The sequence below is a fragment of the Amblyomma mixtum genome, chromosome 4 (genome assembly GCF_055824585.1).
Source record: "Amblyomma mixtum isolate Tamu chromosome 4, ASM5582458v1, whole genome shotgun sequence".
NCBI lineage: Eukaryota > Metazoa > Arthropoda > Arachnida > Ixodida > Ixodidae > Amblyomma > Amblyomma mixtum.
In genome coordinates, this window is record NC_143015.1 from 91,475,609 (window position 1) to 91,503,604 (window position 27,996).

Here is a 27,996-nt window from a genome sequence, read left to right on the forward strand (position 1 = left end):
CATTATACATGTTATAGCATCGAAAATTGCCTCCCAAAAGCGTGGCTCTATAAATTGAGAGTCACTGTCTGTTGAAAGATATTTCACGGCATTATTATGTTGGGGTCGCGTAAATCATGCTAGATTGGTTTGGTTTACTGGGGTTTAACGTCCCAAAGCGACTCAGGCAATGAGAAACGCCGTAGTGAAGGGCTTCGGAAATTTCGACCACCTGGGGTTCTTTAACGTGCACTGACATCGCACAGTACACCGGCCTCCAGAATTTCATCATTATTATCATCATCATCATCAACAGCCTGACCATGGCCACTGCAGGGCAAAGGACTCTCCCATGTCTCTCCAATTAACCCTGTCCTTCGCCAACCGTGGCCACCGTATTCCCGCCAATTTCTGAATCTCATCCACCCACCTAATTTTCTGCCGCCCTCTGCTACGCTTGCCTTCTCTTGCAATCCACTTAGTTAGCCTTAAGGACCAGCGGTTATCTTGTCTTCGCATTACATGCCCTGCCCAAGCCCACTTCTTCCTCTTGATTTCAACTAAAATATCATTAACGCGCGTTTGTTCTCTCACCCACTCCGCCCGCTTCCGAGAATTTCACCTCCATCGAAATTCGGCCATCGCAAAAAAATTATCCTAGAAAGAACTATGTATTTGTGCCTGTGGCAAATTCATCCAAAAATATAAGGTTAATATAGATGTTCAGTAAGTTGTAATAAAATTGACTACAACAAGCCTTGCTCTTACGCGCGGTAGAAGTGCGAATTTGCAGCTGCTCATTAGTTTGATTTTATTTATTGGGGTTTAACGTCCCAAAGCGACTCAGGCTATGAGGGACGCCGTAGTGAAGGGCTCCGGAAATTTCGACCTCTTGGGGTCTTTAACGTGCACTGTAATCGCACAGTACACGGGCATCTAGAATTTCGCCTCCGTAGCAGCTCATTAGAGTAGCTGAATGATACAAGTTTTCGAATTTGAAGACATTGAACCAGGTAGCTTAATTCAACTACGACATCTATGAGACCTGAAATATTTCGGACGCACATGATATTAGCGCAATATCATCTGCACTGAATTCATGCATGCTACTTACAAAGGCGGTCATACGTCACCGGTAACCAGTTGAAGCCTGGTTTAGTACTGGAGAATAATAGTCGACATTTTTTAGAAGCAACCATTTCAGCGAACGCAGCCTATCTTCTACTGCTTGCATGGCTGGAAGGAATTTCGTTTCCTGAATATGTGCAGCTTACTGGAGCATATATCTCGATTTGCAATTCGACAAACCATGGCTTGATATAAATGAACTCCGCTAAATTATAAATAATACGATGAGAAAGTAACAAGATGAGAAGCAGATGGAATGTTATGGGGGAGGGGAAGTAATGAAAACGAAGAAATCGTTCTGAGATTAAATATTTCCATCAAAAATTAAGAATGGGAGCGCTGAAAGGTGTTCACTTTTTATTCGCGGCATTAGGAAAAGCGTGAACTAAGTAGCCGTGAGGAAGCCTCAGAGAGCTACAGGGAAATTTCTGAGCGGCCAGGGGACACAAAAATTATAGACTTTGCATAGGCAATGGCGAGGCGAGTGATAAGTAGGCTGTGTAGGAGGATTGCGCTGTACTTTTTTACATCCACCATGTTTACATCCGCAGTAAATGAACCTCAGATAACTTTAATTGTATTTTTGATTTAAACATGGTAAACAAGGACTTTTCTCTTTTTTGAAACAGTGCTGACAAAGCATTGAGGAAACAGACCTTTTTTGGGTCCTTTTATTTATTTATTTATTTATTTATTTATTTATTTATTTATTTATTTATTTATTTATTTATTTATTTATTTATTTATTTATTTATTTATTTATTTATTTATTTATTCATTTATTTATTTATTTATTTATAGAATACTGCATTCCCTAAGATGGGTCCAAGCAGGAGGGGCGAAAGTACATAAAAACAAGCGCGGTGAATTACCCAGAAGAAAACTAACATATGATTAATAGAAGATAGTAAAGAAGAAGAAAAAAACAACTCAGCAATTATCAATGTGCAATTTTGTTAATGGCATCGACGCTGTTTACAACCTCCGGCGGGAGTTCATTCCATTGAGTTATTGTGTGAGGAAAAAATGAGTATTTAAAAGCACTGATTCCAGCACTGTACGGTGCTAGTGATTCGGTGTTTCGCGTACCGTTGGAGCTTATGAAGCGTGTAAGTGTTCTTCTCAACCTCAAATTCCAATGAGAAATAGTAAATATAACCTTGAAACACAATGGAAAAGTAAATGCAGTATGTTATGCTACCTGGTAAATGACTTCTGATTTTATTTCTGCATGTTTAAAATTTTTGTTCGGTTCCTTTTCGTATAATAGGAAACTTCGGGTCTTTGTTTTCAGCGTGACGCAGGTACATGACCTTTAAGGAGAGAAATCTCAAAGATTGCTCATATGCTTGCGTCAAGCTTATAATATTCCAGGAAAGTTTTGTTTCATATACCAATGCGTCCTCTGCGGTATCCCAGCTTAGTCGCTTCCGGTTATGTATTATTTTAATTCACAAGTCGGGAGCAAAAGTTTATGGGTTCCGGTTGCTGAGAAAAACCCATTACGGCGCTCTCATGCAAGCCGAATCTCATCATGTATGCCTCCAAAGTTGAGCGGATCTGCAGGCTGTGTAATGCAGACGAAACCGCATATATTGAACTCCAAGGTGATTGAAAAATAGATGTATATATCGATAATCAGATATATTAAAGTGACTGTAGAGACGCGCATATGCAACGCAGAACCAAGAATTAGTAATGCGCTTCTGTAGCGACTTGCCGTCGCCTGCCTGCCGGCAGCGCCGCGCTTGCTAGTCGTTGCTAGGCCTAACATGCTTCGCATCGGAGCCGCAACGAACGGCGCCTTGGAAACTAGCCACTGCCTAATATGTTTAATGATGTTGCCACTGCAATAGAAATAGAATAATCGGCTTAAAATTAACGCGCTGCTTCTTTTCGCCGGCCCTTTGGCAGCGAAGCACGCCAGCTAAGGGCAACCTGAATACTTCAGTAAGTCTGGCTTCATGGCATGACAGCTAGATTCGTAACTTTCTTTTGCGTGTTTTTGCGGGAAGCGCAGGCGCTTTGGGTTGTCAGTTGTGTGCATATAATCTGTGTTTTTTCAAATAAACTTTCAGTTGTTAGTAGCGCTTGTCCTTGTCCTTCCTCCTCTGTTCTTGTTCCTCGTCGCAGCGCTGGTGAAATTTTGAAGATGTACCAACTGGCTCGAACCACGATTTTGCTCAAGGAAACCCTCAAGCACACAACACGTTCACCTAGTCACGCTGTTTCAGAGCGTCACCGCTGCCAGAAGGAGCCCAACGCCACGCGGCCGACACGTTTTTGCCCGTGTAAAGTTATCAAAGACAGCAGTTAGGAAAAGCGTCCCTTGGAATGCACAGAGCGCTGTTCGATATATCGAATAATACGCTGAACAGGAGTGCGATAAACGCGAGCATATTTCATGGTACCGAAGAATATAAGCTAAATTTCCCGGGAAGGGGGGAGGGGGGGAGAGGGGGGATGGGCAAAGGCTCTTTTCTCAAGCTTTTCATCCGAGCAGCAAAAGCCGACCACCAGTCCGACGAAAAGTCTGTACCCGTTGTAAAACTGGTCCGTACCAGGAGGCTCCAGAGATCGAACCCAAAACCTTCAGCAAGTGAGGTGGATGCTGGAATCACTGGAGCACCACAGCCCGGCAGCTGGCTCGCAAAGCGGTATTACATAGAGTTTGCTTCCGAGTACGCGCATTCCGCAAGCATTTGTGGCGGAACTGCACTGAATGAATCACCATGAAGGTGATCCCTCGAGGGCTAACTTACTGGGATAAACTCCGCCACTGCCTTTCGCCTCTGCCAAAAAAATACCAAAATCATCAGAATAGATCCTTGCTTTGTCCTTGATTTCTTAACCTCCACTTCTTCCGCAGAATGAACATTCAGCACATCAGAACTAAATTAATACAAATATTCGAGGGTTCGAGGGTATTACATAGGGGGGGGGGGGGGGGGGCGGTACAATAAACCACACCTTCAAGAGACTACAACAAAACAGATAAAATCATATGAGCCATTGCAGGAAAAAACAAAACGCAAAATTAAACATTGAAGCGGAAAAACAAAAACACGAACAGAGCAGCAGACAGTAACGTTAATACAAGTTATACAATGTCTCACAAACAACGCGATGAAAATAAAACGAGAATCATCAATAACAGAAATACAAGACAGAAACATAATGCACTAGTTAGTTAACAATGTACCCGAAATATTTAAGCAGAGATAGTGGCAGCCAGTAGGTTATAAAATTTATCCGCATCAGTGACGGTAGCACCATGTGATGGCGGAGCGTTCCAGTCAGTTATAGTACGCGGTATGAATGAATGTGCATAGTTAGATGTACAACATGACAAGCGCTTAACTGCAAATGGATGGTCGCATCGGCCAAAAATGGAAGAAGACAAAGAAAAAAAAGTCATTATGTAGCGTTCAGTGATAATACAGTTCGTCAAAAAGTGATAAACGTGCAACTTCACGACGGATACATACATCCTGAAGATCAGCGCGTTTCTTCAAGGCTGTGATGCTGGTTTGACGCGAATAACCAGGGAAGGTAAAATGAACTGCGCGATTGTGATAAGATTCGTTGTTATTTATTTAGTATGCTTGATGAGGGTCCCAAATAGCCGAAGCATATTCAATTTTTAGTCTAATAAGAGTGGTGTAAGAACGTAATCGGAAGTGGGAGAAAGCATGCTTTAAGTTATGTTTTAAGAGACCTAAAGACCGATTAGCGGATGCAAGAATAAGGTTAATATGGTGGTTCCATGTAGGTCTTGAAAAATGTGAAGACCGAGGTATTTATACGTGGTTACAAACTAAACAGAGTGTTATGTAAAGAATACGCTGTTTGAAGTATAGACATTCGATTAATAAAAAATACAAATTTTGTTTTAGAAAGGTTAAGTTGCATAAGCCAAGTAGAGCACCATGCTGTTACTGTGTCGAGGCCGGATTGAAGGGCTAGGCGACATTTGTTAGTATAAATTTTGCAATAAATCACACAATAGTCAGCGAAAAGTCTGAATCCTGAAGAAACTGAGTTCGGTAAATAATTAATAAATATCAAGAAAAGCAAGGGGCCAAGCACGCTTCCTTGGGGAACGCCGGAATGAACATGGCTGAGAGACGAATTATTTTTATTGACAGTGGCAAACTGAAACCTGGAACACAAAAAATCTTGATATTAATATTAAGAAGTGTTAACTTGGCTAATAACCGGTTGTGAGGTACCTTGTCAAACGCTTTGAAAAAGTCAGGAAATGTGGAGTCGACTTAAATACCGGCATCAACAGATGAATGATCTCGGATGAAACCAGCAAGTTGCGTTTCGCACGAGGGCCTTTTACGGAAGCCGTGTTGGTATTTAAAGATGATGTGTTGTTCTAAAAAGTTAAATACCTGCGAATGAATCACGTTTTCAATGAGTTTGCAAACCGTGCTAGTTATTGAAATTGGTCGATAATTTAGTGTTAAAGAACGATCACCGGACTTGAAAAGGGGCACAACCTTAGATGGGCGCCAGTCACGTGGAACCAACCCAGATGAAACAGACTGCGAAAAAATAGCGGGCAAGATGCGATGGATACCTTCAGATGAATTCTTGATTATTTTGTTATTAAACTCGTTTTTGTCAGGCGGCATGAACGCGATCACCTTTATATTGAAGCATACTGTACATTATTCCCTGCGTGGAGCTTAGCCTCAAAAATCCTGCCGCTCCGGCTCGAAAGATATAATTTAAGTGAACAAAGAGATGCCTTGTTTTATTTTACTCACTGGGCTCTCGAGCTCAGTATTTTCATGCCGTTTTTTGTGTGTTTTTTTTGTAATCGGCTTCAAAAGCTTCTGTTTCGGTAAGGAGGACACTGCTTTGATTTTCATATATGAAAGTTTACGGCTGCTTTCTTGAATACTTCACATCATTGGCACTTTTTGTTGATTTCTCCTTCATGAAGCCCTTCTAAATCTTCAGTGTTGTAGCACTGATGTGGTTTGAACGTCAGCTTTTGGCGTTGAAATGATAGTTGAAGTTCACAGGATTTCACATAATTTTAGAGATTATCATTCGTAGAAAACCTCAATTTCAAAACTCTTGCTGCTCTGGTGGTTACGGCAGCCTGTTTTATACGTAAAAATGCATAATTTCCGCTAACGTTTCATTCAGCTTCAATTTAGACCATATTAGGGGAAGAGAACGACATGCCTTTTGAGCACTGAGCGGATTAAAGTCGCTCCGGATAGCCGCATTGCCTTCCGAGGTATGCCGGTTATGGTTTCTTTATTCTTTTACTGCACATATATACGCAAATATACGCCACGTGCAGCGGGTCAAATTTTTGTTTAGGCGCTATTCTGAGCTATGGGTACTGTTTCGTTTTATAGCAGGAACGAAGATTGCTGGCATAGCGAAATGGAATGAGTGGGCTCTTTCTGGAAATAGAATAGTAATCCAAGATTCCAGTGCAGCTTCCAAAGTGTGCCAGTTTGCATTTGAGGACATGCTTACAAGTATTCCGCTAGCGACGCGGACGCGACGCGAAACATTCAGGCAACGTCTTGGAGCTGTACCCGCTGAGTCAAAATGTCAAGATTTCAATCGCCACAATTCACACTTTCGAAATTTAAGAATTCGTGGCAGGCACTGGCCGATTCACAGAAAGTGTCGTTGAATTGACGGTTTATCCCTACCTTATTACATACTTCTGCGATCTCTACACTTCTAGAAAGATGTTGCATAGCGAGGTGAATGCATTTTAATAAACCCTCGTTTTCACTGAAGCAAAAATTGAAAAAGAAAAATGCAATTCGCGCTACAAGGCGTCATAGCTGAGAAGGGCCAGTTTTAAAGTATACCGTTTGACTATTGGATGTCTACTGCACACATGCGGTGACATCTGCGCGGCCCACTAGGACGTACGTGCCTCCCTGTGCGCTTGCGCAAGAAACATGCAGAAATCGTAGGTAAACTTCAACGCTTTCACGTCTCACGTATTCTAAAACACACTACTTTGAACAAACAGTGCCAACTGACCTGCAATCCCTAGGAAGCTATAAAATGCGTCACTGTTCTGCATTTTAATATAGCGAAAGAAGAGCACTGTAAATGGCGTTGACCTTGAATCACACATAGGTTATCGTTCCGCCAAGCTCGCTAGGTGTGACGTCTATATATCAAATCAAATCAAAGGTTTATTTTGCACTTCAAAGAAATGCAGGGCACAGGGACAAAAAAGCTTGTCAGAAGACAGCTTGACAAGGCCCCTGCGCCCTTACAAATTGCTGGCGTACAGTGCAACAAAAGGCATCACTAAGGACTGAAATAACATGACATAATTACCACAATCAAAACGAAATTAGGTACACAAAAGAACTACTACAAAGATTTAGTTGTTTTGACCTTGAGGAGTGATCAGTTGCAGACACATTTATTAAAAATTCAATAGATACGTCTTAAGTTCGGCCGGTTTCATGCTGTATACATTTACATTTTTTGAGATTAACTCATTTAGAAGCCTGCTTATACGATTTTCAATGCTGTTCCACCCCTGACTCGTCCTAGAAAACGGAACCAACCATGATTCCTGGTTCCGAAGAGAATATTGCACGTCAGGAGGCCGTTTCAGATTAAACAGTGATAGATATGCCTTATTATTGAATTTCAGGCATGTCTGATATCGCGTTATCAGTCGGTAGCTGTACAAGTTAGTGAACGGTAAAACGCCGTACGCTTGAAAAAGAGGCATTGATGGTGCGTCCCAAGACACTCCCGCAACTTGCCAGAGAGCTTTTTTCTGTAATATGTGGATATCTCAAAGCATGCAGTTTTGAGTGGTTAGCTTTAGCTGCTTAGAGCTAGCAGCGTTAGTTACGAGTTAGCTATGCCATCTAGAGCGCGCGTATCAGAAATCAGTGAGTCAAATCTGACGAGCATCGTTAGTACATCATGCACATTTGGGAGTAATACTTTTTAATGAGTGAAAATGAGGATCAAGGGAACTGCTTTCGGCAGCTCAGACGCCGCACGTGCTACAACCGAGAAATAGAAAACGTCTTCACCAGGGTGGAAATTTGGGCAAGTCGGTATTGATCCATAACATGAGTAGCGCAAAACCAGGACGACGGACAAAAGGGGAGAGAACACACACAAGCAACACAGGCGCTAACTTCCGACTGACGAAGAAAGCCAAAGTTTTTTAAAGAAAGAATAGAGTTTTTTAGAATTGCTGTTGTTTTATCAGCGCACCACTTTAATAACATTTCAAGACGCTCTGTACATTCAAAAACAGGGAATATGCATTGTGTCCTGCCTGGCCCCTGCACTTGGTAACCTATACCTTGCACACCTTGACAGGATCCTCCAAGAGCGACTTGTTAATTCTTACGTGGTTAGAATCTTCACATTTGTGGATGGTTTTCTCTTCCTTGTTAACTGCACACCACCGAACCTCGAGGCCGTTACTTCAGACATTTTGACCATTGCAGAAGAGTGTTTTGACCCGCTACTATTGACTAGCGAAATGCCTACTGACTCAGAGATAAGATTTCTCGATATTCGGCTTAAATTCATGAACAACCACGTTTGCTGGTGCTATTCACCTTGCGCCAACAAACCACTTCTCCATATACATCAGCTCATTCTAAACTCGTGAAACGAGGCATTATTAACCTCTGCATGGAAAACGCCTTTGAAAAGTCATGCCCCCATCAATCCACATCTAGCTTTCATGAACAACTTGCGAGGTTCTTCGAAGCAGGGTACCCTAAAGATTTCGTGGGTTCAGTCGCCGAAAAACTGCTGAAAATGAAGCTCCGGAAAAAAACGTGACACCACAGAAGAAACGAGGAGCAACGTGGCTGTCATTACTTACGTCCTTTGTCTCGCGCACAATCTCAAGAAAAAAGGAAAAAATGCAAACGTTCACGTCGTGTTTTCAGCTCCAGAGAAACTCAGTGTGGTATGCAATAATCCCGGCCCTCCGCACATCACTCCCAGAAGCAGCAGTGTACCATCCGCCACAGGATAAGAGTTGTTAAATGTACTGAGGGCATTGTGTAATATATTCCGCTTTCTTGTGGCAAGCAGTATATTGGGAAATCTGGTAGGTGCCTCAACGATAGGCTTCCGGAGCACAATAACAACATGAAGAGATATACCGGCAGCAATCTCGCTTTACACTGCAGAGATTGCAAGTGCGTGCCTTTTTTGGATAAATGCTCAGTCGTTGCTAAGAGTAAAGATAAGCTAGCTCGCGAAATTGTGGAAGCTGCACAGATTGCTGCCTTACAAGATAACGGCGTTAGTATTCCGTCCATTTCTTTGTCTAAATGAGAGCTGGCCTTCTTAGGTTCAAAACATCCGTGATCTCCCATTTTTTATCGCATCTTTTTTTTTCAATTTCTTTTTTCTCTTAGGTCAGCGCATGCGCTACTTTTGCTCAGGTTTCGTTCACTTGGTTGGTTTTGACTTTCTTCGTCTGTCGGAAGTTAGCGCCTGTGATGTGGGTGTGTGTTCTCTCCCCTTGCGTCCGTCATCCTGGTTTTACGCTACTCTTATGTTATAGAAGAAACGGCTGCCTTGTAGAATGCACGTCACAAGGGGCGAAGAAGGGCTCTGTGGAAATGGGATGATGGAATATTGTAGCTTTCGGGTTCATTCGGTAATTTCTAAGAACTACGGGACAGTTAGAGTGCATGTGGTGCAACAAAAAACCAGAAGAAACAAACAGGAGAGAAATTAGCCGGACGAGGAAGCGACCACATCAGATTTTACGCTGCAAGGTTGAAACAAACAGAGAAAAAAGTTAGTGAGAAGAAGAAGCGACTACATCATATTTTACGTATCAAGCCTGTATATACGCTCGCTTTGAACGTGTGAATGTATTTCGTTGGTGATTTATTGACCACTCTCGTTCGCTTGGCGAAGTGTTAAACTTATGATTGCTTTCTGCTGTTGCTTTTAATTTTGAGCATATTTATTCCCGTTCCCCAGAAGTAGTCTTATCTCTTTTGTGCAGCCCTTGATAATCTGCTTATTATGGCGCTCACATTTCCTTGCTGTTAATTAGGGCCGGGCTCAAATATAAACATGATCACTTCTAGATGTTACATTTACGGTACCAAAAGCGGTGCAATCTTAGACCGTAAATGCCCAGTAAACGAAAGAAAAAATGCGAAGAGGGATCTATATTTTTTCACGAAAACAACGTTTGAAGTTCTCAGTACACATTGCCATCGCAGACACAATGCTTGCCTTCCCTTGAATTCAATGCATAAATTTAGCACACCACCCATAACTTTTTTCTTTCTTTTTATTCAATATATGGTGAACGCAGACCGAACAACCTCGCCCTGTTTTACATTATCGCACACAATCGCCGATGCCGCCATTACGTCCGGCAGGTGGCTTGAGTGTAGATTAGCAAGTTGGCCATAATGTGGGCAGTGACCACCACAGCCGTGGTTTCGGGAGCGATTAAGTCTCGCGAATGAAGGACGCGTTTTTATGCGCTACAACAAATACGGGCTAAGAGGGACGTGTTTAAATGGTGTCTTCCTCGCAGCGATGCTCCGACCTGCGGGTATCAGGCCGGTCTTTCCAGACATTCGCCCGAACGCTGCCGCCGCTGTCCAAGGTCTCCAAGTCTGTCATCTCGCTGCTGCGGCACTATCGCTGGGTCCAGGTAAGTGGCCCCTCTTCGCCAATGTACAGGCAGAAGCAATATGAGAGGGAACGCGGGAGCGCGTGGCCTCTGCCTCAAGCAGCGTGAATAATTCGCCCAATATTGGAAATGGCTGGCTTCACAATGATCCTTTGTGGGGACGGCATTTGCCAATACATTTCCAATACTGGGCCGAGAAGCACTGCGGCCGAGAAGCACTGCGGCCGAGAAGCACTGCGGCCGAGAGCCGCTAAGAATGTGTGGCAAAGGCATATGCCTAGAAAGCTTGGTAGACTGTTCTTTAAGCGCATGCACATAGTGGCCCCCATTCTTCTGGGCTGTCAGCGGAATTTCTTCACTAAGCGGAGGCTATGCGCTGCCGTGTTCCCTGTCATATTGCTTCCTGCAATACTTGTCGCGGAGGGATAACCTAAAACTTGGCTCCAACGCAGCAGTACATGCCTAATCTTCACAAATGCGACTAGTCATCGAGATCGTGGCAGGCGCTACGGCACTCAGTACGACTCGCATTTGCCGCTAGGCGGCTACAATGTGCTGCTTGAAACGTTTGTAGCGTTGCCATGTGACTCACCTGAGCACATAGTGAAGAGGGTTCTGCCGTTCTGAATTCCAGCCCCAGCCTGAACCCTCTTCTTCTGTGGAAAGTTACGAGCGTGTGCTTGGTGTGGCAGACGTCCCTTCCGTTGAGATCCCAAGACGGTCTGCTGCTTGCACTTGAAGGACGTCGGTCACTGGTTTCGTCTCTTTACAGCCGCAAAAAAACTCCCCAAATACACTAGAATGCAATGACACATGTCAGGATAGAAAGAAGATCCGCGATCGTACCTTCTTGGCGCGGATCACAAGCATCACATTTCATAAATAAGTAAATAAAATAAAATGCAGGAATAAAAGTGAGACACCTTACAGGGTTCTCCTGCTACGATCTCATTTGATACTTTGTATGAAAATTTGCTCTTGCTCGGGCGTTTATTTGGTGTTAAAGTACATTCGACTCCCCATTTATAACTTCTACCGCTTCTATGCGGCAGTGAACATTTCATTAAGGAAATCAAGCTGTTTTGCAGCAATTTACACGAAGTCGGCCGCAGAAAAGTGTGCCTGTCGCTTCTTTGGAATCTAGTTTTTTGATTTTAGAGAAATTATATATAGAATAATTGGCGAGCACCAGGACAATTTCTTTCAATGATATTGGGCTGCTCACGAATGATTTCTCACTGCACATATACGATTCACTGCTGGTATGACGCCCAAATATCTACCAGAAGTTCTCTGAAAATCCAGAGTGAATGGAAATAAGAAATAAAGAAGGAAAACAAGGGAAAAACGTCAAGCTATGAATTTCCGTGTACCATTCGCTGAGGATGAACTGCAAAGTAATGTAGGCTGTCAATGAGGCTGCGGATCGACAACAGCTGTGCCCTTGTCGGTGAAACCTAATCCATTTTGAGTAGGTGGAAACATGAGGCGCGATGCTTCAAGGTGACTGTTTTCGAAAATTGCTTAGTAGCTTGCAGTTTCGAAAAAAAAAACAAATTGAGCTTTCAGCGCCACTATGACAGCACCTGAGTGTTATCAGATGAAATATGCGCTTTTTTCCGCAAATGTTCCTCGGCGGCGACAACACATATGCGGTAGCATATGGGCTCTGTACAGAGTCACTGAAGGCAAAACGTGAATGTGGGTAGAACAGTGCAGGTGCGCGGCGTTTCCAAACGATGTGCGCTGCTAATGTAGATCAATTGAGCGAGCTAGTCCGTTAATAAATACGAAGTTAACGCTGCGAGTTATGTGTTTAACTGAAAACTCTTCGAGAAAAAAAAGAACGGCGGGGAGGGGGGAGGGGATCAGAGGACGAAACTATATGTGAAAAGAATACAATGGGATGTGGCAGAGCACTGTAGGGCAAGGTAGGTCTGACCGAGAGAGAAAGTGCGACAGTGCTGACAGCGCGGGGATTTAGAGCAGAGTGTATTTATTCTCTCATTAAAGAAACAACGCCAGATGTTAGTGCAGAGGAAACTAGAGATAGCGATGAAGACACAGAGCGGCTAGGCGTTTGGTGATGCCGACATTGGTGTAAGCAGCGACCTTAAGATGCGGAAGTGCGAGGCATCTCAAGAGACCAACGTACCGAGGTGCCGGCGCGGCGCCTGTTCCTCGTGTCCTCTACAGTGCTTTTCGCGTCAGGAAGTGTCCCTTTATACATGTTCTGTAAAGAGTGCTTTGCCACTTACATACCCTTTATGTAAGGGAGCATTCCTTGTGCCTTTGTGTTTTAGTCCAAGTTCTCTCGTAACTATCCAGCAGTGTTGCGAACCCAGAGTGACTGAACTGACTGCAAAATTATTTCTATTCCACGAGCGAGCAGTGGCTGAAACCCTTGAAAACCATAAGAGAATGATAATTGGTTAATGGGCCGGCAGAAAAACGCCCATTATCATAAAATATGTCCGATGCTCAAGTGTGAAGCTTCGGATGGCAGGAGGCAAAGTGGAGAAGAGGGGAGGAGGAGGTGCAGAGAGAGAGAGTGTATGAGGAAAGAAGGAGAAATGATGAGAGCCGACGGGGGGAACAGAGGGAAACAGGGGTCACCAGTTAGAGTCGAGAATTGTGGAGAGTGGAGGAGGCGTGTCAAAGTGGGATTGCTGGACTGGATCAGCACAGCAGTTTGAATCACACAGTGATTCTTGGAGTGGATCAAGCCATCCACGCACAGGCCTGAACACGTCAGTGATAGCTGTTGCTCCGTCCAGGAGAAACACTACTGGTAACGTATACTCTCCTGCATGAATCACATGGAACGTCTGTAAATCTTTTTGGCATTGGCTAAAATATGAAATCATTAAATTAAACCTCCTTGTTCATTTCTTTTGGTACGTGCTTAAACAGCAGTGCAAGTTTCATACTTAATGAGCCACCGCCAACATAAACTGCAACGAATTAGTCTACTCGTGCAATATTTTGTAGCAAGCGTTTTCTTATTAATTGCATTTTACCCTAATGGCAAGGAAGAGGACAGTGTCGTTATCTTACAAGTATTTCTGCGTTATCACGGCTTGGTGAAGGAATTTTAGGCAAACATACGGACGAAAAACACTGCTAAGAGAACACTCCTTTTCTGTAAGGAGTTTGCTTCGGGTGCATTGGGTTTTCGCACGTCAAATCCAAACTGATCCAATCACTCGAACGAATTACCTTTGGGAGAAGCTCACTCCAGATGAAGCGACGGGAAAGTGTATGCGGATTCACCGCATTACAAGCGATTACGCAGTCGGCAGATGCAGGCTAACTAGACACGTGGATGATATTAAAACCTACCAAAAAGTTGTTCAAATTGATCAGTTGCGTCTTCATATTTGTTTTTTTTTTATTCAGCCAGCCTAACTAAGGAAATCTACCTCTGGTCTCTGCTTTCTTGTCATCTACCATTAGTCCATATGTCTGCAGTACTGATGTTTGTGGAATTGCTCCTTTTTTTGATATCTTACGAAGCGTTAACTGCCCCTGCATATAAGGTGCTCAAATATAACCTTTACGGATTTCTTTAATTTAGGCGTTGAGTTGTGCGTCAAATCCCCCTCTGCACACAAGTTATGTGGCCCTAGAGAGACATAAATTCAGATAAGAGTTACCACCGTCCGACACCTAATGATCTTGTAGCGACCCTCTTGGCCCTCTAGATAAACTATTACCGATAGACAACTGACTGCAATTAGAGATTTGTAGCCGGCCGTTAATAATAGTCATATCAGTTTTCGAAATTCCAAAACGCGATTACCACTGGCGCTGTGGCTCGACAAAATTTGGTTATTTCAATTAGTTACTTGCACTGGAGTGGTGGCTTTGCATGCATGCTTTTCGAAAGCGCATGAGTTTTGGTATGATGTAGCCAAATTTTCCCGAGTCACAGTGGCGAAAGATATGGCTGATATGATATGGCTATTACTGACGGCCGGCTACAAATCTCTAATTTCAATAAGGTGTCATATATATAATAGTGAAAAAGTTAAGTATTAGAGTTTAGTTAACCACTTTACTGGTTAGCATGATTCGCGTGTTTTTTGACGTCTGCCAATACTGGTATTACTAGGCTGCAAGCAGCTCCTCTTTACCTCAAGAACCATATTTTTAAAATTAGCGATCATTTTCCCTGAAACACCTGGTAGAAGAAATCTACCAAATGAAGTAGTCGTGAAACGTGACCGCCTATACGTTTTCAAATATGAAAAATAACGAGAGCCGTAGTGGATAAAAAGTTAATTGATATATTGTTGATAACTATGTGACAATTATCATGTCACTTCTTCTCCTCCTGGCACCATAACTTATCTGCTGAGATGGTTTTCACTCGCATCTGACTGCCTAGTTTTAAGAAATCTGTAAACCTTAATTTTGAACACCCTGCATATTGCGGTGACTGTACTGCTGGCCGTTATTTCATCCTCTCGACGGATCAATGTATTTTATTCGCATGGACATTAAAATTAGGGGGTAGGCTAAAACCCCTTTGCCGAAGCAATTTAAGGTCCCATTCACTGTGTTCTTGACCGGGAAAAAATGATTTATTTGACGACAAGAGAAAACGTTAACTAATGTTTCCCTTACATTCAGTCATCATTGCCTCGAGTCGGGTTCCGTGGTCAGTTCTAAAGTGACCTTGTCTATTTGATTCACACTTCTGAACTACATCTGATCTGTTTGTAATTTTCCTTAACTTTCAGTTTTACTCTCGTTCATTGGCATTCGCAACTACGTCACTTCTCACACACTCCGAAGGCATGCAGCGCCCTCTGCGTTCCGTTCATTCAAGCACGTGCCTTAAGTGCCGTTCCGTGTCTTAGCGTCGTGCTGATGGCGCCCCGCAGGTGGTGCTGGTGGTATCCGACCGCGGCGACAACCGACTCATTGCGGACGTGCTCAGCGCGCAGGCGCGCGAGCATAATGTGAGCGTGCAGCATACCTACTACGTGCCCAACGACTATCGAGACGACGCCAACGGTACCATACGCCGCATCATCCAAGATTCCCACACCTCGACCAGAGGTGAGTCTCCACCAGACGTCTCGCCGGTGACTATGGGGCGATAGGAATCCGTAGTTTTAAGCCTTGAAAGAGAGCGGGAATGGGACAATATCCGGAGTGGAGACGAGTTTATAGTAGCAAACCGCAGTGTTGTCGAGAGAAGAGACATTAAAGTGGGTAACAAAGTTGGACCAAAATAACAAAATATTCTTCGGCAAACTTGTATGAATGAGAAGATACCTTAAGCTGCTTTGATCATTCTTGTCATGAAACGTGTCATGCGAAGCCCCAGCACGTATTGCGAAATGAGCTAACTGAAGGGTGGCCTCTCAGCAAAGCTCAGGCATTAGAGCGCGAATTTATTTTTTTTTACTAGGGCTTTTCGGGGAAGTTGTTATTTTCATCAGTGGTTATTATCATCGATGCACTTTATGCATCCACAAAACGAAACTGCGTCCTTCATTCTAGGGATAACTGATGACCCTCAAAAGAAAGCACGACTAGATCCCCAGCAGCAAATATAATCGGCTCAGTATTGAAAATGTATTGGCAAAGGCGGGCCCTACAAGGAATCAGAGTGAAACCAGCCATTTCCAATATACCTATGCTGCTTGAGTCGGTTTTCGCTTGGAACACCTCATTCTCTGTGAAGGCAGTGGAATGTTGGACGTGAAGCATCAAGCCTATAGGGCCAGTGCACTTGCATGTGGCACCGCACGCAGTTTTCTCTTCTCTTTGCTTTTCAAGTAGCATTTCCTTCCGTTAGTCATATGCAACTCTGAAAACTGACAGTCAACAAGAGATGGGCCTGGCTGGTAACATGCTCCAATACACTGTAGCGCAGCAAAAGACGAGGACACAGAGTCGAGAGACGAACACCACGAGCGCTAACTTCCAACGCGCGGTGTGCGCGTGTGTAAGCACAGCTTCCATTCTCCTCTCAGATAAGAGCTCGCTTTTCTAAGCAACTGATACTGTTGGGACATGGGATTCCTGTTTTCTGGCGTATAAATGTGATGCTTCAGGAGAACAAAATTTGTTGAAAGTTAGCGCTCGTGGTGTTCGTCTCTCGACTTTTGTGTGCTCGTCTTCTGCTGCGCTACAGTGTACTGGAACTATGTACCAACAAGCCAAAAACCTACGCTACTGGTAACGTGCGTTTACTTTTATTTGTAAAAATTATTTTTAGCTCTGCGGTACCGAAGTTCGCAGGCAACCCTGGCGTGCGAAGTGTTTGTTTTTCTAAGGAGCTCTACTTTCACTGAGGGTTGGAACAGCTCATCCCATGTAAAAGCCAAAGATATTGCACGCATGATACTCGAACTGCATACACTGCTGACAGTGCAAGCGCCGACAACTGAACAGAAATTACAATAGTGAAAAACAATTTATAGTTAAGCACTATTTGTTTGTAAGGCTGGCGTGAACGTTTGCTGTTAGGGCTTCTTTGTTAGTTAATTTCTCATGACCTTCTAAGTAACTATGATTTTAACTCCTTTTGAGGCTTAACATCAAGTTTCACATGCTACGGCTGGTTGTAAACTCACTCGCAGGATATTTTATAGCCTTTTCAGTTTTCATGAGGGTGAAATGCTTTTTTATGACAGTAACAATTGGCTGTTGCGTCTATGACTGTCTTTCAGCCTGTTCAAAACAAGATTTATTACTTGTGCGTCCCCGAAGAAATAATGTCCTCAATCACGAAAGGATATGTGTGGCATTATAAACAGTATATCAAAGTGCAAACTTTAATCATTACGGTGGTGAAGTTGGAAGTGACCGAACTATTCGTGATTCCAAAACAAAAAACGCGATCGTGCTGCCCTCGCGGCGTGAATACAGAAAGGAGCTTGTAACATAAGGAAATGGCGTCAGCAACCTACTTCCGGGTATTTACGCGAGGAAAGAGTGTTAATATATGCGATGCGCCGCATACGTGCATGCAACGGCGTTAATGATGAGCACAGTGCATGATTTGCGTTTCGAACTTTTCGGAACAAATTTTCAAGAAAAAAAAAGTTGCCGTCGTAAACTTACAGCTTGCGAGCTTGTGAAACTTGACGAAACTGCCCACGCGGTCGTAAAGAACGGGGAAATGATGTTCTTCCCGAAGCAAGATCGCGTTTATAACCCTGGTCAGGAGTAACGAAGTAAATATTGCCACAGAAAGAGCTTAACGCAGCGACAAATCCCGGCCTTGGCCTCGAAAGTGGATGTGGTGCTTAAGTGTTAAGATCGTGCGAAGAGGAAGTATTAAAAAGCTGGGATAGTTTGGGCTCCGTTCTCCACACACTGATTCGGAGTGAACAGTGAGAAACACTGAGAAAATCTTGATAGCGATATTATCACTACTTAAACTAGATGTGGAGTCGCTGCGCTGCATATCGAAAAAAGGGTAATGTTACCAGAAAAATCGCATTATCCACCGGTGTGTTAGTCTCCGTCCTCATTACTGACTACACAGGAAATAAACTTCATCTCGTTAAATTTAAGATTTTTGCGAAAGAAATAAAAAAAAACTACATAAACAGATCTTTCAAGCCAGGGGCGCAAGGCCACCATTCATGGACACAAGAACGCCATTCTTCTGAGCTCTTGACTATTGCGACGTCTTTCTGCAAGAATGTCAACGCAATGGAATGCATTCCTTAGTTCTTTTCTGCGGAAGACACTCTTGTTCGAATTTTTAAAGGTTTCTGTTTTTAAGTTCAGCATGCTCCCTCACAAAAGTTTAGCACAAGAGCGAACTCAAGATTTTAGGGATATCTTAGAGAGATAAAGACATTCCGAATTGATTCGTAGTTAATACAGCGTGATTCTCCGTGCATTGAAGAATGTGACAAGTTCAAGAACAGCCTGAAGCAGAACTCACGATATGTGCGCTTGGGGCATATGGATTTAGGCGTACTGGCTGAGCGTGATAATGCACTAGTCACGTCGTACGCTTGCAATCACCTGCTATTACCGCATCGAAACAATCACTTACGTCTCGCCTGCGCTCGATGCGTTGTACATTAAGTCCTCATTACTTCCATGCTATTGTCTGTACACGAGGAAATGTGCAGGCCTCATTAGCGGAAGAATAACGTCTTGTATTTTGTCTTTAACATGAGACCCATACGAATCAGTGAACCCTAACGTATTTATTCTATATTAGCTTCAAATTCATGTTTCTAATACTTTCTTCTCTCGGCCACTTGACGGGTCCGAAAGTGGGTCTCGTTATGTGCAGATATAATGGAGGCAAGATCCCTTTTTCATGACCGAGAAAAAGGAGGCGACAACATTTTTGTATTACATTTTTTTCAAAGTGACCAAAGAAGTTTTGTCACACTGAAGCTACCAGCTCAGTGCGGTGATTTTTATTGTGAGCTTTGGCCGTTAATGAAAGGTTAGTACCCGTCGCGGTATCTCAGTGGTTAGGGCTTTAGGCGAATGAACCGCAGCACCCGCAGTCAATCCACAGCGTGGCTGTTACTTTTCGACAGAGGCGAAACGGGATTTGGCTTCCGGCTGCTTTGCAATATCAGCGCTCGTTAAAGAATGCTAGGTTTTTTAAATTAATCCACATACCTCTGCACTACAGCATCCCTCATAACCCATGTGTCACTTCGGGGTGATGAAGTCCATATTTTATTTAAATATTAGTATTTTAGCTCAAACATTGCCTTAAATGACGGCAAATAATTGTCCACGTGCCGTCCAAATTCTTTGTCATATATAAAAAATGCATCTGTGTTTGTACCGGCCAAACTTTAGCTCCCGACAAAGAAAGCCACCAGCTACGAATACTCCACAGAGATATATCACAGCTTCTCGGCATATTTGGTTAAAATACTGTGTTAAACGCTGGAAAGATGGAGCGTGTCAATAATGCTGCGCAGCTGTGACATGTCGTATCCTGTATTCGTCATAGTCATCACCATCAGCTTTGTTAAGTCTCCAACATACTAAATGCGTCTATGATTTCATGATACCCAGTCCTGCGGTAATTGCAAGAATTGCCATTCCACATGGTCATATACTGGCAAAGTTCACAAAAAACCAACGCCATTTTAGTGCCATCAAAATAAAAGCAGATACTCAAAATTTTAGGGCTGGAGGATGCCTTAATATTGGTGTGCAGGACCAGATTTCCTCCAGTAAGCTTCTTCCTATCACCTAGTTTTCGTAATTAGTATTCTTATAGATTTAGTTGAGCTTTAGGCTTCCTGCGCGACGACAGTGTATCGCTACTGGGCGGCTCACGTGTACGAAAGTAGGAGTCAAGGTGAAGGCCTCTCTTCATTCCTTCATTCATTTCTTTCGATTTTTATTTTCGCAGAGTAAATTTACTAAAGTCTTGGCAATAAAACAGTAAAGCTAAGAATAAGGTATCAGAGATCAAAAAAATGATAGCCAACAATCATAGCACAGAAGCTGATTATAAGGCCCGGTCAAGGAACTTGGAGGTTTTTTGTAGTCTGGAGTGTTGTGGCCGTCTTGTGTATCACGATAGATCTTGCAGGGAGGTCGATGGCTATGTGACGCAATCGCCCTTGTTTTTTTTTTGGGGGGGGGGGCGGGGGTGAAATTCAGTGTACGTTCTGCTGGCCGAGACGGGAGTGCTGGTGGACTTCGTGCGCCTCATGCACCGCGCGAGACTGCTGGAAGGAGGGGAGTACGTCATCGTGTCCGTCGAAGAAGAGGACACCTACGACCGCCGCAACAAGTACCAGTACATGAAGAAAGGTGAGGGGACGCTTGGCAGTCCGCCTGTCGGATTATTCCAGATGCAACCAAAGGCATGCCCACGTATTGTGAGCAGCTTATTTGAGAACGCATGTGCCTACTGTGTACACGAGGAGTGTATGCCGCTGACGACAAAGAGGAAAAGAGGCCGACACTGTGGCTGGCTAAAATTATTGTTTGAGCGATATTATGGCATCAGAATGAATGCGGACTCTCATGAGGTCTGTGAACGTCGGTGCGCGAGTTATCAACCCATACGAATCGTAGCCTATTATTCTAGGTACCATACCATGAAACACCTCACCGCACACCACTCACACCACACCACACCACACCACACCGCACCGCACCGCACCGCACCGCACCGCACCGCACCGCACCGCACCGCACCGCACCGCACCGCACCGCACCGCACCGCACCGCACCGCACCACACCACACCACACCACACCGCACCGCACCGCACCGCACCGCACCGCACCACACCACACCACACCACACCACACCACACCGCACCGCACCGCACCGCACCGCACCGCACCGCACCGTACCGTACCGTACCGTACCACACGGCACCGCACCGCAACACTCCACACCACACCGCACCGCACCGCACCGCACCGCACCGCACCGCACCAGACCACACCACACCACACCACACCACACCACACCACACCGCACCAGACCACACCGCACTGCACCGCACCAGACCACAGCACACCACACCACACCGCACCACACCGCACCGCACCGCACCGCACCGCACCGCACCACACCACACCACACCGCACCGCACCGCACCGCACCACACCACACCACACCACTCCACACCGCACCGCACCGCACCGCACCGCACCACACCACACCGCACCGCACCGCACCGCACCGCACCACACCACACCACACCACACCACACCACACCACACCGCACCGCACCGCACCGCACCGCACCACACCACACCACACCACACCGCACCGCACCACACCACACCACACCACACCACACCACACCACACCGCACCGCACCGCACCGCACCGCACCACACCACACCACACCACACCACACCGCACCGCACCACACCACACCACACCACACCACTCCACACCACACCGCACCGCACCGCACCGCACCGCACCACACCACACCACACCGCACCGCACCGCACCGCACCACACCGCACCGCACCGCACCGCACCGCACCACACCGCACCGCACCGCACCGCACCGCACCGCACCGCACCACACCACACCACACCACACCACACCACACCACACCACACCACACCGCACCGCACCGCACCGCACCGCACCGCACCACACCACACCACACCACACCACTCCACACCACACCGCACCGCACCGCACCGCACCGCACCACACCACACCACACCACACCACACCACACCGCACCGCACCGCACCGCACCACACCACACCACACCACACCACACCACACCGCACCGCACCGCACCGCACCGCACCGCACCGCACCACACCACACCACACCACACCACACCACACCACACCGCACCGCACCGCACCGCACCGCACCGCACCGCACCGTACCGTACCGTACCACACGGCACCGCACCGCACCACTCCACACCACACCGCACCGCACCGCACCGCACCGCACCAGACCACACCACACCACACCGCACCAGACCACACCGCACTGCACCGCACCAGACCACAGCACACCACACTACACCGCACCATACAATTCTATACCATACCATCAGTGCAAGGTAACAGAAAGTCCCTGGGTAGTGTCGCGCATTTTGTGATCATCATCACCCGAATTACCGGTTTTTTTAGCACTGAAGAGCATGACGGAAAGTGAACATCTTCCACAACTGTTAGGAACATTGCAGAATTTTACGCGTGTGATTAAGCTACTCGCGAAAAGTCTAGTTGTGTCTTGGCATCGCACTCAACAGAACTCACTCCGTTTTGATATCTGAAAATAACCCTTTGTTCTGGCGCAAACGAGGAAGGAAAGAAATGGTCATATATTGCTGCAATATACGAAACATGTATGCAGAATAAATCTCTGGATTTTACATCTAAAAGAGCCAGTTTTCTGACATAAGGAGCTTGACTATCTCTGTGAGGAAAGCACGAGTGTTCCGAGAAGATTTATAGCCTATGACAACTAAATTGTAATTTTAAACGCAGGTACCGTGGCGGGTACCTTAAATGCAAGCCAAAATAACGCCTGTTGTTAAAAAAAACTTGTACATGTATTAATTATTTCTTTCATTTTTATTTTTTAGTGACGCCCTAAATGCTTTAATGCCCGGCTTGTACTTTTTTTACAACAGAGAGCAAGTCCGAGCTGACATAAAGCCACACTGCACCGGAGACAGTTTGCTCCTAATTGCAAACTACGGTTTTACCAACTTCTCTACAGAATTTGCCCAAAAACTTTATGCATCAAGAATTGAAGGCAGCTAAAGAGAGGTAAAGTTTGCGCATTTGCCATAGACATGAATCAACTGTTCCCTTAGCCTTGTCGGCTAGACATACGCCCATGCAGTAATACAGCCAGAAACTAGGGAGAAAACTTCAAATTATACAATTTAATGTACCGCAAAATTATACAGAAATTATATGAAAACAGAGCATCAGAAGTAAAATACACATAGAGAAAATTTTGCTTAACGAGGGATTAGCATACTGATGCCTTCGGTAAAACTACGAAATGCAAAATCGAATATTGGCGAATAATAGCATCAAATCACTTATTTTCATGTCTAGTGGTATGCAGGTTGTTTCAGGAAAGACTGCCAATAAAATTTAAAAATCAGGCTCTACAGGTGTAAAGAAAGCGTGTGCGGCATAATGATATGGGTGTTGGTGGTCATCGGAAAAAAGGGGAATGAGACATGATAGTAAGCCGGTTAACAACTTATAATGATTAACTTTCTACTACTAAAGTTGGGTGCCTGGTTGCATTTAGAGATTGTTTCCAGATCACTAGGCATTTCAGTAAAACTTTTGAGAACTTAAAAAGAAAACATTAATTATCGCTATCCACGCTTTTGTTCAGTAAATTTTGGAAATCACGCGCCGTTCAAAAACCTCGTGTCCCTGGCAACGACCGCTATTGTACGTGCCATCGAATCGCACATCCCTCCTGACCTTTCTCCGGCCTTTTATGAAGCAGCGAGCAGCGGAGACCATAACCACGCGTGCAGGGCAAAGAAAATCCCGCTTTGGCAAGTACTTCTATTGGTTCCATCTGCGTTACTACAATACAATGCAATTTCTTACCGAAGGAAGTGATATTCGGAGAGCCTTACTTGAGGCCTGACTTGCAAAAAATGAATTGACTGACTTCACGCAGTCATGCTCTTTCGAAAATATTGGCGGCGGCACGATCACATCGCTGGAGCAGCCGAGACAGATTGATTGCCGTAACCCAGGAAAGCCACCAGAAGCCCACGCCTTTGCTGATAAATTAGAAAAGTTTGCTACATCTTGCTCCTGTACTGGCTGCACTATCCTAGTAAAACTATTATATTACATCTAGGAATAGCCTGAACTTTTGCTTGCTGTTTAACGTGAGCTGGGCAATAGCCTCGAAGAGCTCGTCACAGTCTTGGGCTTAGGATGCCGTGTAGAAGTTCCCAGAAAAGCAGACTGTAAAATTGGTGGCAATCCCAAAACAGAGCTCCGCTTCTCAGTAAGCACCGATCAAATGTGTTGACCTCGTAGGTCCACAACTGCTAAGACTTGCGACCATTTTACCGCCTTTCAAATACTGCAGGCTTTGCCTTCAGACCACTCACATATGTCAGGACTGTCCATGAAACCAGCCTACCCTTGCCTAACCTCTAGCTTGATTCTCAGCTCGAAAACATCGTATTTAGTTGGCCGAGCTGAATCGATTTTCCGGTCAAGCTTTTCCGGAGAACCAACAATTCCTCGTCAAGAACGCCAGAGCAATCCTGGCTTCATAACATCGCACTCCGGTTCCTATAACGATGTTGTTCTCTAACTCGACCTTTAAACCGAAAGGAGGTTTGCCCTTACTCATTTCTTTTTTATTTCCTACGGGAACGATCGGTTCGTGTCGCTGTACCACACTGGTAATTTCCGGTTTTCAATTGCTCCTGTAAGAAGAGACTTCCTTGGAATCGTTTTTACCGAACGCTTAAGGGGTGAAGCATTTGGAGGGAATACATGCTTCTGGTGTGATGTTAAGTATTAAAGTTGTTTAAATTGCGATTATCTGCTATAAAAAATCCATTTAGTGAAATCCCTGAAGCACAGCGCCATGGGCTCCAAGAATTATTTTTCAATAGCGATTAGTTATTTCTAGCACTATCGCGTAGCCAAACTCGGCTCCTAGTGCTCCCGGTTTGCGCGCCTTCGGGATTATTATTATTTTGAGGACGAGCAAAACATTAGTGCTCATTCGTCCTTTGCCTACACGCCTCAGGTGCCGGGCTAGGGGAACATCGGCGTTATACAAGCACAACACTTGCATGCTTACATGTCCGTGCCTTGAATGAATGAATAAACTGGTGAGGGACTAAATCACCCAGGAAATTTTTTTATTCGATTTCAAAAGGTAGGAACTGTAGAACTTCGAGCAGTACGAATCTGGAAGAACTTTGAGGATTAGGAACCTTAAAGACCGCTTCAAAAGGGCTTTGTCCCCTACTAACGATCACACAGACGACACTTCGGGCTACATCCATATCCTTTCGCGCACTCTGGAAAGCAATTCTTCCACCAAGTACCGATTTTTTTCCCGCTACATTTTACGATGTGGAGTTTTAGGTCAATACTTTTGATTTTCACCAAAGCAAAAAGCTTGCCTCCGCCACCTTAGTGCTTTTCATAGGCGTAAAGGCATTTTGCTTTAGAAAGCAGGTTTATGTCTTTTTAACCTGCGCCTGTGATAACGATGAAGGGTGGGGGGCAGAAGGAAAGGGCAAAACCAGATGTGGACAAGTGCGGTTAATTGGCTTTTCTCTAATGTTGGACAGAAAAGAAAACAAATATGTAGGAATAATAAAAAAAGCTATCCAGGGTTACCACCATGCGCAAGCGAAGAAAAAATTGCAGCTCTACTAGTTTAGCTCCTTTGCGCATTATTAAGCTACAGTTGTTCAACGGCACGCTGTGTGACCTGTGTCGCACTGGTTGTCTGATTATTACGTCACGCGCGCTTGGTAGCGAGAGAGCAGAGATGTCAGAGGAGCACAGCTCGGGCATCGCTTTGCTCATGCGCCTCACTGAAGCCCGTACTCACCTCAGTGAGGTTAAATCACAGAGAATGTTACGAAACGAGTTCTCACTGTAATAAACTCGTAATACCAGTCATAACAGCCGTTAAGCCTGAATGCACGCAGTGATGCATCATCCGCCCTTCGGGCTTGCGACCACTGCGACGACCGTTAAAAGCTTAAAAACACTTAACACTCGCGATGTGTAGAAGAACTACGCGCTGTTTGTGGCGCGGGAATAAGAAAGAAAGGGATTTCTAAGAAACCGATGTTTCTACGCTCGATGAAAAAAAAACTGCCTCTAAGCTAACCTCTGGCTAACCATGTGTCTCAAAATCATCGAGAGCACAAGCAGATGAGATGGCAAGCGGACACCATGTATTCGGCGTGACACGTGTACACACTGAAAAGCGTCCGGTTCAGGTGCAGTTGTCGAAGGTTCGGATGCGACAGACTGTTCGCGTTGCTGCTTACGACGGCTTGACGAATACTCAGCCACATTTCCTGTCGGCAGACTCTTTGATCCTTCGGGCAATCAGCTTCTGGTGCAGCCTCTCGCTCGGGAAGATTCTCTCTCTTACGTCGGCGTTGTTAACGAGTACGAACGTCTTTTTTTGTAGCTGTTTCTGCTGTTGGTACTGGCCCTTCTAGACATGGCTACAAAGTTGTCTCTATTTTTCTTCTTGCCCCTTTATTCTTCACTTCTTCCTCTACTCTTCTTTTGCTCCTTCTTTGGTTCTACTGCGTGCAACGTATGGTCCATTTTAGGGAGAAGAACGCGTGGTGTATGTCTCTTTGTGTGTGTGTCTACGTGGGCGCCCATATGCAAGCGTGTGTATGTGCATGTGCTAACGTGCGTCTTTTTTGTAGCTCTGCTTTTGTAGCTTTTTGAAGGGGGCTGGGGCGCCTTCCAGGCCGCTGCGTCACACCGTCTACGACGAAGCCTCTCATAGGATGCCCCTCAGCTGCGTCGTAGTAAAAGTCCTCGTTGTAAAAAAAAAAAGAATGAGTCTCAGTCACGTGTAACACCTCGTCATCGCTGACGCAGTTGAATTTTTGTCGTGCACCGAATAATACTTCAGAATTATGGAGCCTATCTTTCAGACTGCACAGAAGCAACAAATGGGATGATATTCCAATGGAAGGCGAAATATTGAAGTAATAACTGCCTTCATAGAGATGGAAATAAAACTAAATAAATGGACACACCTGAAATGTTGGGTTGTTCACTAAAAATGTCATATATAAAACGAAACAGACCTAAAGTTTACCATTCTTTCCTGCTTTGGTCGTCATAGCCTGCGCTTTCAGCCCTAACAGCTATTTGTCCTTCCATAGCGACGGGTTAGGGAGTACTCGCACTAAAAAAGAACAGGCGCATGAGATTGACACTGATTATCTCTTTCTGCTTCCTGATCACAGATCGGAAGCGTGTATTTATATCCGTAGCCCTAGGAATTGGCGAAAGTTTCCGTCAGTCTTTCTATTAGACCCACCGTACTCTGCGAAAGCACCAGAAAAAGCAGCGACGCTCGTCTCATCAAGCCAAACTGCCCTGTCGCTAATCCTCGTTCCAAAACAGTGACGTCTGAGCATAGCTTGCGCGGCTACAAATAAAAGAAAATGGAAGCAAGATGGCGTGGTAGCCATGTTTCATGCAGGATATAGATTTAGTTCCTTTTTTTAGGCCAGATTTAAATCTCGAAGCGGCCTACTGGCCGGCGCAGCGAAGGACTAATTGAACTTCATTGAAGCTGCTTCCTACCGGAAGCCAGGCTCTCCGTTTTCTTTGTTTTTTTTTTAAGCTTTCGACACGCTTCTACCTGACCTCGGCCTCTCATCGCTCCATCGGAACTTGCAGTTTCCGCTGGTGCGTGGCGTTTTCAAAGCCGGTGCCAATTAGCAGCACATGTTCTCATCGTATTCCTCGAATTTCCCGTTTCTCTGGAATATATTACTGCTTTTCTGTCGCGCATGCCTAGTGAATTTGGCTCGCCCTAGTTCTTTGAAGAGCAAGAGAATACACGACAGATTAACTCGGAGCCTTATTGGATTACATGCGCGACTTTCCACGCCTATGACAGTGCCATCTAACGAACTTACAGGAAGGTGGCAAACAGGATCAAGGCTTCAAGCTGCATGCAGTGCTGGGAGTTCCATAATGGCACCAAAATAGAAGGACGTTTATTTTCTCGCCAATCCTTGTTCATTA

General features: G+C 44.9%; 1 protein-coding gene across 1 annotated transcript in view; it reads left to right on the plus strand.

Moving 5' to 3' along the window:
- The window catches only part of LOC149347415 (guanylate cyclase 32E-like), a 267,784-nt gene that overhangs the window by 182,561 nt on the left and 57,227 nt on the right, over positions 1 to 27,996 (plus strand). Inside the window, exons 4-6 of the mRNA XM_089587089.1 lie at positions 10,670 to 10,789; positions 15,658 to 15,835; positions 20,393 to 20,545. Coding sequence (XP_089443215.1) covers positions 10,670 to 10,789; positions 15,658 to 15,835; positions 20,393 to 20,545 — 451 coding nt within the window. The remainder of the gene's footprint in view (positions 1 to 10,669; positions 10,790 to 15,657; positions 15,836 to 20,392; positions 20,546 to 27,996) is intronic.